The following is an 11,283-nucleotide window of genomic DNA, read 5'->3' as shown; positions in this document are numbered from 1 at the left end:
CGGTTAATCAAAAATTGAAACAAAGGAGGAGAAGTAAAACATTGTATGGAAAAGGCATCAAGCAAAAGTTCAAATTTACACGAGGAAGACAATCTGTATTATAACTTGGAATACAACAATGTGCTTCAAAATATAATTTTCGCTGGTTTCTTTTTTATTGAACTCACATAGAAATGAAGCAAAAGCTCCTTGCAATCGAAATAAATACATAAACATTAATTGTGCCATTACCCACTTACTTTTTCATAATTGGGGGTGCATCATCAAAATGTTTTTAAACTTCATATATTGAAGCTTCAATGCTAAGTTCCGTGTTCTTACCTTTTGATACCATTGCATCTTTAAACATTATTTTCTAGACTACCAAGTCCCTTCGAGTTTATTTCTAAAAATTTCTCTTCCATCATAATGAAGACATCATGTGCCAAAATGATGATGATGATGATGATAATAATAATGATGATAATAATATAATCAGTAGTTTAAAAGAAAGGAGTTTGGTAAAATCTGCCTAAATACCTAGAATACAGATTTGAAGTTTAATGCCTTTGTTTCCAATATATCCCAAATGTGTTTTCTACAAAACTTCCAACATCGCAGAGTGCCTTGAACTTCTTAGCAGAAAAACTCGCTTATTATTTAGGACAATAATGCCCTTTTCCTGAAGTATAAATATAAAGTTCGTAGAGAAATGCCCATGATACATGCCTCAAAAACAAAGCCATGAAAACTTGCTCAGAAGCATCAAGAGAATGTAGATAATGCTTTCTTAAGACTGTCACATAAATAGGATAGTATAGATAGTTTTGATCGTTTGATTAAAAATTAAAAGATCAACATGCATAAGCTTCTTTAAAATTCACAACATCAACGAACTAAGCTTACTTTTAGAATGAAAAGAAACAATATGCAGGTGATAAATATATCTAAGCTTCAAGACGTTCTGTACATTCAGGAACAAGAGATTTCCAATCACAAATATCACAAGTTCATATTCATACAAGTGAATGTAATAAATATAGAGAAACATATAGCAAATCAAACAATAAGTGTGATAAGCCAACAAGAAAACCTTTAGATGAATATTCTTTGCAATAGGAAAAATGTAAAATATTCAGCTTTCTTTCCACCATACATATTATCTAATTAGAAAAATGCTCATTTTGTTAAAGGTTTAAGGTATGCGTAAACTTCTTCCAATTATAAAGATAAAAAAAAATATTACATCAGGAAATTGTTACATAATTAAGAATATCATAATAAACTTTTGAATTATCGTCAATGGGATTTTAGTGGGTTCAAGTATGAATAGGAATTAAGAATTTAAAAAAAAAAACACGTTAAAACTGAAACTCATGTATAAATTTACTATGCAACAGTTAGTAGAAAGTCTACAAATAATATTGGTATAGCAAAAAAAATGACATTCATAGAACCTATTAAGTGAAGATCCCAACCTTCCAACCGCAATTCGTTTGTAAAAAAAAATAATAATAATAACTCCAACAGTAACCTCCTAATGGAGGAATGGTTACTGAATCTTTAATTTAAGTATAATCAATCATTAAAGGCAAGAATAAAAATGCACAGCTAAAATCAAATAAATGAATTCCACAATTCTAAATCATATTATCTTATCTTTGAAGCAAAAGCAGTAAATGATTTTTCCATTGTTTCACTCTCCAACTAATTAGTAATTACTGGTTCATTGAAAAGTTTTCAGAAAATGGTAAATGAAATTTTCACTTACAGCTAAACAAGTCAGGACTTTGCACCATATTAGGAATCAGAAGATGAAAAGATGGAAATTCCACTGCACCAGAGCATCAACCATAATTAGTATGTGAAGAAAAACTTCAAAGAATGAAAGTAACTAAATCTTAAAATCTGTGTATTGAAAAACTGGCCAAGAGAACTGATAGAGAGACAAAGGTGAGTACAGTTTCACTGATGTAAGCTCTATCTTGTCGAAGTTACTGAAATATTTCTAGTAATTGGAAATGAGTAAAGACCTCAGACGACAAGTATGCATTTTTTAGTACTAATATAACTCTTACCAGAAGACAAGCGAGCCAACATGCTGAAGTATCGGTCCCAGCCAATGGAAATAATGAATTCCTCAAGCAATGAGCCCATGTATGTACTGAAGAGAAAAGATAAAGACAAATATCACATTTTAGATCTATGTACTAATTACAATTTTGAGAAGCAAATAAGAATAGCAAAATTAAGTAGATGAAAAAGTTGTAATTACGATACGTTCAAACAATTCAACAAGTTCTAACAAGGCTTAACTGGATGGAATTTTTTTTTAACAAGGCTTAACTGGATGGAAATTTTTTTTTTAAGAATTAAAATGAAAAGAATTACAATGGGACTTTCTAATTTAAAAGGAAAAAAAAAACCACCATCAATCCACTTGTTTTTTAATTTTTCATTATAATTTGGAGTCTTGTGACCATATGCATTTTCATAGAAATTATGATACCAATCCTAGTAAGAGCTAATCGTCAATTCGAAGCTAATGCTTCCTCTCAACATTCCTAGGGTCTCTTCAATGAATATAGTTAACTCAAGCTACAAATTAATATAGAATTCTTATATTTTGTTAAATTAATACCCCAGTTAAGAGGTAATGGATAATTATATACAGTAGAATGATAGAACAAAGAAGGGAGAAAAAATTTAGGCTGCGGTTGGTTTAGTATTTTCGGGCCATTTTCCGTTTTCCATTTTCGAAAACGAGTTAAAATTTATAATTGAAAACGCAAAATGACTTTTTATCATTTTGAACGTTTTCAGTTATAAATTCCCAAAACATGGAAAATGCCCAAAACGTGCCATTTTCGAGGAAAACTAAAAATCGTTTTGAAACCGAAAATGGAAAATGGAAAACTAAACCAGCCGCACCCTTAACAATTAAATTTTACTCTCTAAAAGTACCTCATTGAAGAGCATGTGTTTGTTTTTGTTAAGAAAATCCAAAAGCTCAACCAAAAAGCTTCAATAGTAAAATTAAATAAATGAGAAGAACACTAATCCAGCTAACACACTCAAATTCAACAATAATGAATCATCATACTAAATAAATTTTAAAACAAATATGAAAACACATTACAACAAAATTGGCACCTGTAAGTGTCGAAAGATGAACAGAAGATCGTAGAATATAGAGATGGAGGGCCAAGTGTGAGCAAAATCAGTAGAACTCCTAATGACCTTTTGGAAGCATAGGTAAAATTATCAAGCAAACTACAATTTTGATTGTTCAAAAGAACACCGGAATATGTTCTAGTTGACATTCATATGGTCAACACGATAGAATACAAAGAAATCATAAAGTGTATGAGAATGAGATAAGGATCTCAACATGACTGACCTTATTAGCACTTTCATGTCCACTAAGAATTCCTCTTCCCACCTTTTGAGAAGCTTTCTCAAAATTTTCAATTTTCTAAAGGAGAAATAAACAACATCAACCATTTGTTAGTATTTAAAGAAGATCCCCTATTAATTATTAACTTTTTAATGATTAAAAAAATATTCATATATAACGAAACCGTTAATCACTAAAACCGTTGAATTAAACTATAGAGTGCAAAGGAGTATTTGAAGAATTCTAACATTCTCATGTGATGATAATTTATCATTCACATTATAATATAAATCTGTTCCCTCTTGTGAAAATTTCCTTTTGGCTTCCTCCACAAAATTGTGATAACTAATATTACACAAGATAATTAATAAAAATATCTTACGTTTTACATGTGTAGTGTGTGGTGACATTTTCCCTAAAAATCCTTACGTTGACTGAAAACGAGTATTACTATTTATTTCCTTGTAGAGATTCGCACAAACTAGTATATAAATACCACTGTTCATTGCAATTTTCTATTTGCTCTAATTTCTCTGTCTCCCTTCTTCATCGTCTTCCTTAAAGATGCCTGATATTTCGTACCTTTTACCATTTGTTTTCACCTCGACTGTGATGTTTTTGTTGATTCAATATCTTTTGAAAAAGAGGGGGGAATAGATATGCAGAATTGGAACAAAATGAGCTGCCAGTCATAAATTGTCAACCACCGCCGCCGCCGCCATCATTACCAACTTCAACTCGATCCCAGATGACAAAAGGGAGGACGGATGAAATAGTCGCACATCGAACAAGAAGGTGAAGATCATGAATGCTCTATTTGTCTATCTGAATTCAAAGACCAAGAATTGTTCCGGTGTCTTCCGGCATGCAACCGTGGATTTCACTTCGAATGCATCAAAACATTGTTGGATATCAGTCAAACCTGCCCATTGTGCCGCCGGAGTACTGTCATTGAACCATGATTCTTGTTTTTCTTATATTACAAATCTTGAACTTTTTCTTTCGATTTTGATCCTAGAAAATGAACACGATGTTTAGTTTCTGAAAGTTACTGAGAGTGAGAGATGCTTTCACCATAAGAAGTGTAGTTATGAATGAAGACACATCAATAAAGTTTTTTTGTTTTTGTTTATTTTATTGTATTGTCCTTTAATTTTGTGACTAATGAATCGCGTCTTCTTGGATTTTTTTCAAAAAGCTCCGTTTAGGTAGAAAATAATTTATAAATTCAGTTCAAATCAAACAAAAATTTTAAATCATGATGACCACGATGTAAATGTACACGATGTAAATCTACATGTGTAAATTTACATTTACATTTACATCGTGTTCATCGTGAGAGTAAACGTAAATGTAAATGTGCACGTGCACATTTACATTTACATCATGTTCACCGTGAAAGTAAATGTAAATGTACACGTGTAAATTTACATTTACTTTCACGATGAACACGATATAAATGTAAATGTGCACGTGCACATTTACATTTACATTTACTTTCACAATGAACACGATGTAAATGTAAATGTGCACGTGTAAATTTACATTTACTTTCTGATGAACACGATGTAAATGTAAATGTGCACGTGTTCATCAGAAAGTAAATGTGCACGTGTAGATTGGATTCATTTATTCATCGAAGGTCCAACACGTGCGCAATTTTCATAAATTTCTGCCGACAAGACTTGGAATTACCATGTAAAAATATCATCTTGACTTAGGGGCAGGTGGATTGTGGATACACTGAATCATCTAATTTAAATAGACAATTTAGCCTTTCCAGCATTAGCTTTATGAGACCATTCAATGGTTTTGACAGGCACTAACCAAAATAAAACTAACAGTGATAAACCAACAAGGATGGAAAATCATTTACTTTATGATGAACACGATGAACACGATGTTTAAAGGATGGAAAATCATTTACTGAGAGTGAGAGATGCTTAAAGAATGGAAAATCATTTACTTCTTGATGAACACAATGAACACGATATCTAGTTTCTGAAAGTTACTGAGAGTGAGAGATGCTTAAAGGCAAAAGCAGTAAATGATTTTCCATTGTTTCACTCCCCAACTAATTAGTAATTACTAATTAGTATCCATGGCAGAATAAGGATGGAAAATCATTTACTGCTTTTGCTTCAAAAATAAGATAATATGATTTAGAATGTGGAATTCATTTATTTGATTTTAACTATGCATTTTCATTCTTGCCTTTAATGATTGATTATACTTAAATTAAAGATTCAGTAACCATTCCTCCATTAGGATAAGGATGAAAAAGTGGGACTCAAAAAACATTGACATCTTGAGTTTAAAAAAATAGCGAAAAAAAAACTACCGCATAATTAAAAACAATATCTTTTGCTAAAAGTTGATCACACAATATTACCATGGGCGATTAAAGACTTTTTTACCTAGAATTGTTAAAGTATAGTTAATCTAATCCCATTTCTGAAGTTCCCAAATAAAGCCTCTGAGCAGAAATATTTGACATTCCTTAAGATTCCCATTTCTTTTTGTTTTTATGAATAGGCACAATATATATAATCAATGTAATCCAAGGAATGAAACTCGATCAAAACCATCTTCAAGACATGCTATTTTCCAAATGAAAGAGGGGTGAAATTTAGGACCAATAATTAGTGTGTATATTGCAGAATGCAGTTAATAATATTGCATGATTAAATGTAAAACACTGAAATGAACAAAATATATCAGCTCGATCATGATGTTCTTCAATTAAATTCCATAAGAAAGAAAATTTTCTATGAAAGACACGTACCAATCGAGAAGAATCAGATAGAGGAATAAAAAAGATTAACCTTTTTGTGAATAGAATCATAATCATTAAATACAGCATAAGTTCTCTTTCAAATATATTTCTCCAAAAGTGAAGATGCATATGATAATACCATTACCTTTAACCTTTACAATCTAAAAAAAAAAAAAAAAAAAAAAAAAAAAAAAAAAAAAAAAAAAAAAAAAAAAAAAAAAAAGGAACCAAAACAACGAAAGAATACAAGTAAACTCATTTGAAGGATTTGGTGCAAAATTGTCAAGTTAATGGCGTGTTTTTTGGGTCATAAATTAAGGGCGTGTTTATTGGATTAGATTTAGCATCATAGATAAATGATACCTGTATTGTTTGGTTAACTTTTAACATATCCATTTTACTATATATAGAAAAAAGTATTTATAGTTAAAAGAAGTTGAAAAGTATAAATTTAAATATTTATTTGAAAATAGTTATGTGGCATAATTTCCTCTTCTTTGAAAATGGTTGACTTGTGTACTCGCGGATGTATTGAGCCTAGTTCATGGATACAAACTGAGTTCGAATGTTTAAGAATCGAATCGAGCAGGCTCGACAGGTTGCCACACTTGAAAAATAAGGTGAATAGTCCAATATTTTCTTAAAATAAGGTGAAATGAATACTTGGTTAAATGGAATATTTGAAATAGATAACTATTAAATATAAGAAGAAATTTGCAACAAGCTTTAGATTGACTCCACGATCTAAATAGAATAACGTTGATCAATATCGATAAAGTTATCGAGATTGTTTTGTTTTAAAAGATTACTTGATAATAGTGTGCTATAAAAAACTTGTCACATTAGATCGATTATGTCGTGTAATTGTTGGAAATGGCAGTAATCAGGTCAAACATTTTTTTATCAATCATGAATACGAATATAGATATAAAATTAATTAAGCTTATCGAATACTATATATGGCACGAGCTATGTTTGAGGCCAAAACTCATGGGTTGGCCCATTGAAGTTGGCTTCTACTATTTTTTTCAAAAGTAACCAGAAAAAAAAAAAAAAGAAAAAAAATTTATGTAACAATTGTAGATTGAGAAGGTAGACTTGTATGGAAGAAAATGAAATAGTGGAGGAGGTTAATATAGAATGAATGAATGATCCTTTTTTAAAAAGGAGCAAAATTCATAAATAAATATGACTACTGGGCAAAACAACCAAAAAAATGTCATGTTTCGTGCCTCACGGTTTCATTTTTGACCTTTTGGATCGTCAAATGTTCACACTGACCAAACTTGTGAAAAATTTTCGAGCTCGACCCGATTGTTAGCTCGTCTACATGTTCAAACAATCCATGTGCTGAATAAAGCCGAGAATACGAGTGGCTTGTTCCATTTGCAACCCCTTTAGAGACTTGGTGTATCAAACATACTTCGAGACTGCAATACAAAACAATATTCAATTTCACTGCTCACCAACATTTGAGATCATCATGTAGGTTCTTGGAACTTTTTTTTTAATGCTTATTAAGAAATATTAAATATATTTTACTATAAAAATATAAATTTAATTTTTATTTTTATAAATAGTTTCTCTTAAAATGTAAAATAGTCAAATATTTCCATTCTATTTTCTTGCTTTTACCAACTAATAAGACTTGTGCGGTTTTATGTAATTTTATATTTCCATTCCAATATTCTTCCTGAAATGATAATCAATTCCAGTTTTATTCATTTATTGCCACAAATTTGAGGGTTTTACTCCAACCATTCCTAGTAAAAAGTGTAAATGAGTCGGCTTTAATTCTGTTTAATGTTTAAATTAGCTCTTAACCAGCTAAATATAGGATTTATTTTCCAACATATCTTATTATGTTTCCATGCACGAAATATGCACACTAATATCAATTGCCAATCCTGCATTCACTATTATATTTGATTTAATATTCAACGTGTAATGAGCATTATAACATAGAAATCAGTTTTTAAATTGGCTTGCGAAGAGAAGAATCTTGAACGATTATAAAAAAAAAGTGCAAGATAAATCTTAACTAAACGATATGGAATTCAATTATAGTCGTTCAAATATACTATTCATCCATACATGACATCCTGGTGCGTGCTGTCGTAGGCACTCTAAATTAAAACCTATACTCCTCAAAAAAATGTAGTATTGGAAGTAAGGGTTGATCCCATGAAGAATGTTTAGTTCATCTTTTACGCAATATTAACTAAAAAGGGGGGTTTTGGGTTTGAAACAAGTAACTATTAAGAAAAGCAATTATTGTCAACGCAAACTACCAAACTAAATGAAATCAATATAACCAACCTTGATCTAAGTCAACATCCACTATTGGAAATTCATAACCGGTCATTGATCCACAAATAATCATTAATTCATAATTGTAGCATTCATTGTGAAAAATAAATTTTCCATTCGAAACAAATTCTTTTATTTTCCCTTACTTTTAATTAATTAGAAACAAGCGATCCAATTAATCCTCATTATCAAACAATCCTAGACAAGCGCGAGAATTTAATTTAATAATGGCTTTGCGAATTAGAGAAATCAATAAACTAGATAACACAATCCAAGCATTTCCATTTAACCTAGATAAATCTTCTCCCTAAGATTTAATAATTTCCAATCAACAAATTATCAATCTTAGTTGCTTCACAAGTTAAACCAATCAACAATTACAGTTTTGAAATTCAACTTGCTCATAGATTATTGAGATTAATAAACTAACTTGCACTCTAGAAATCAAACACAACACTCATAAAAATAAGCGCAGAAGAAGATTTAAGGGGTGTTTGATGCCCATTTTCTTGTAAAAATGCATTTTAGAATAGTAAATTGATGGAAAATGTGTGCTTGAAAAATAAAGAAGATTTTTTTTTATTTCTGTGTAATATTATTTTAATCAAACAAAAACCTAAAAGTATTTTCATATTTTTGAAATTGTTCAAATCTTAACCTAAGCGAAGAAGGAGCTTGATCAACTATATTTAAAAAATAATCTACTCTAAATGATTCATCGGCTGAATGTGTTCTCTCGTCATTAACATTTTCATCAAAGTGCTTCTTTCTCTAAATAATACATCTTTCATGAAATGTAGGTTCAACTTCCATTTGATCAATAATTTCTTTAGCAGTAATTTTGTCAGATTCAAATCCAATTTCTCTATATGTTTCAAAAAATGAAATAAGTGCTTTCATCTAACTAACAACAGTATCAATAGACATATCTGCACGTTGCAACATTTTACTTAATCTATTAATAGCAGACAGTATATTGTACCAAATAACTATGCCAAACAAGAACTCAAAATCCATAATGTCAGAAAATAAGCTTTGAGCATCTCTATATGCCTTAGGATCATCACATGTTTCCACCAAGTGTTTTAAAGTAGCTTTTATTTCTAGTGCTTGAAATCTTATTGCTTTAACACTTTCGACTTGACTTTTCCAACGTGCTTGTGATAGTAGCTTAAGCTTCAGACCTTTCACATTGTCTTGAAAATTTTTCCATCACTTTGTAGAAGATGAAAACAATATATATATGCATTGTACAATTCCAAAAAAAGATTTAGCCTTTATACAAGAATTTACCATATCACAAAGTGCAAGATTAAGGCTATGACAACCACATGGTGTGTAAAATGCCCTTGGATTTACTTCTAGTACTCTTTTTTGTAAAACTTTATGCTTCCCTTTCATATTAGAACCGTTATCATAACCTTTACCTCTTAAATCACCAATATTAAGTTCTAATGTTTACAAAATATCTAATAATTCACCAAACAATCCTTGCCCCGAAGTATCATCCACCTTAAGGAATCCTAAAAAATATTCTTGTACTTTTACTAGTGTTACTACGACATCTACATATCGTATTATGAGTGACATTTGTTCTTCGTGACTTATATCTGAAAAATATATTTTGCTTCTCTAACATTTTGAATGATTGCACTTTTGATTTCTCCAGCCAACGTGAGTATGAATTCATTTTGAATTTTGTGACAAAGATAATGATAATGAATTTCTTTTTCTTGAATACGACGGACGTGTTCTCTCAAAATTGGATCGAACTCTACAATCATTTCAATTAGACCTAAAAAATTCCCATTATCTTTTTCATAAATTTTCTCATTAGTCCCCCGAAATGCCAGATTATTCTTGCATAGAAAGCCAACAATAGAAATTATCCTCACAAAAACTTCTCTCCAATGTTCTCTATCTTAGTTGATTAGATCTTGCATAGCTTTATCAATTGTTAGATTCTGTTGTAATCTCCATTCCAATTCAATCCATCTTCTCATGTTATGCATGTGTCCATTACTAGTTTCATGACTTTTAAGCCTGAAACTAAGATTTTTCCAATCATTGATTCCTTCATTAGCTAATTGAATATTGTTTCCTTCTTGCTTAAACAATTTACAACAAAAGCAAAATACTTTATCCAATGAAATTGAGTAGACCAACCATTTTCTATCACTCTTCTCACCATTTGTTAAATGCCGAATATAATACGTAGAAGAGAAATGGCTATTTTCTGAATCTTTTGGAAAAATAAAACCATCCTGCCCAAGGGGGCCTCTTTTCACTAACAAGTCTATCAAGCTTTGATCAATAGTTTTCCAATTTCCCGGATCATTAATGTCAAAATGCATAGCTACACATTTTTTCAATTTCCTCCAAATTTTCTTGCTCATGATCCACTGAGATTTCATGCTCTCTATTCATATTATCTTCACTTTGAACCTTTTCATTTTCAAATTCTTCATCAACCAAATCTTTCATCGGACTCCTCTTTTATTATTAATATTACTACCAAGAAACTTGTCCATAGCTCCTACTTGAGATTGAATGAATTCTTCAATTTTTTTTTCTTTTTTCTGTTTTCATGTCCAGACAAATACTCTCTAGTAGACATATTAAAGCATTCAACAAAACAAAATCAATACAAAAATATTAGATTAAACTTTAAATTAGTTGAGGAACAATAAAACATGGTCCATGCCATTTTTCCTTTATTGTGTGCGCATAAGAGATGGTTGCAGCCTCCAAGTTTGCTGATGAGTGATGCCTCCAATAACGCTGTGTGGATGGTGGGAAAAAAAAGTGAGACAAAAATGGT

At 30.5% G+C, this 11,283-nt stretch overlaps 1 protein-coding gene across 1 annotated transcript; it reads right to left on the bottom strand.

Moving 5' to 3' along the window:
* Positions 1–6,196: 6,196 nt before the first annotated feature.
* LOC111373688 lies at positions 6,197–10,816 on the bottom strand. Its single transcript, XM_022996253.1, has 7 exons — positions 10,486–10,816; positions 9,746–9,913; positions 9,372–9,658; positions 9,121–9,233; positions 7,405–7,582; positions 6,298–6,313; positions 6,197–6,201 (listed from the first exon to the last, which is right to left on the bottom strand). Exons 1-7 carry the CDS (start codon positions 10,814–10,816, stop codon positions 6,197–6,199), a joined length of 1,098 nt encoding a protein of 365 aa, XP_022852021.1.
* Positions 10,817–11,283: the final 467 nt, after the last annotated feature.

The sequence above is a fragment of the Olea europaea genome, unplaced genomic scaffold (assembly GCF_002742605.1).
Source record: "Olea europaea var. sylvestris unplaced genomic scaffold, O_europaea_v1 scaffold1154, whole genome shotgun sequence".
Lineage (NCBI taxonomy): Eukaryota > Viridiplantae > Streptophyta > Magnoliopsida > Lamiales > Oleaceae > Olea > Olea europaea.
This window is presented reverse-complemented; position numbering and strand designations above follow the sequence as displayed.

What these genes read in the sequence shown, in the direction of transcription:
- LOC111373688 (XM_022996253.1), bottom strand. Translation starts at nt 10,816, where the DNA reads ATGCATTTTGACATTAATGATCCGGGAAATTGGAAAACTATTGATCAA. An exon ending in TTGTGATATGGTAAATTCTT is followed by an intron (nt 9,659 to 9,745) that starts GTATAAAGGCTA and finishes AAAATTTTCAAG; the next exon opens with ACAATGTGAAAGGTCTGAAG. An exon ending in ATATGTCTATTGATACTGTT is followed by an intron (nt 9,234 to 9,371) that starts GTTAGTTAGATG and finishes TGTATTATTTAG; the next exon opens with AGAAAGAAGCACTTTGATGA.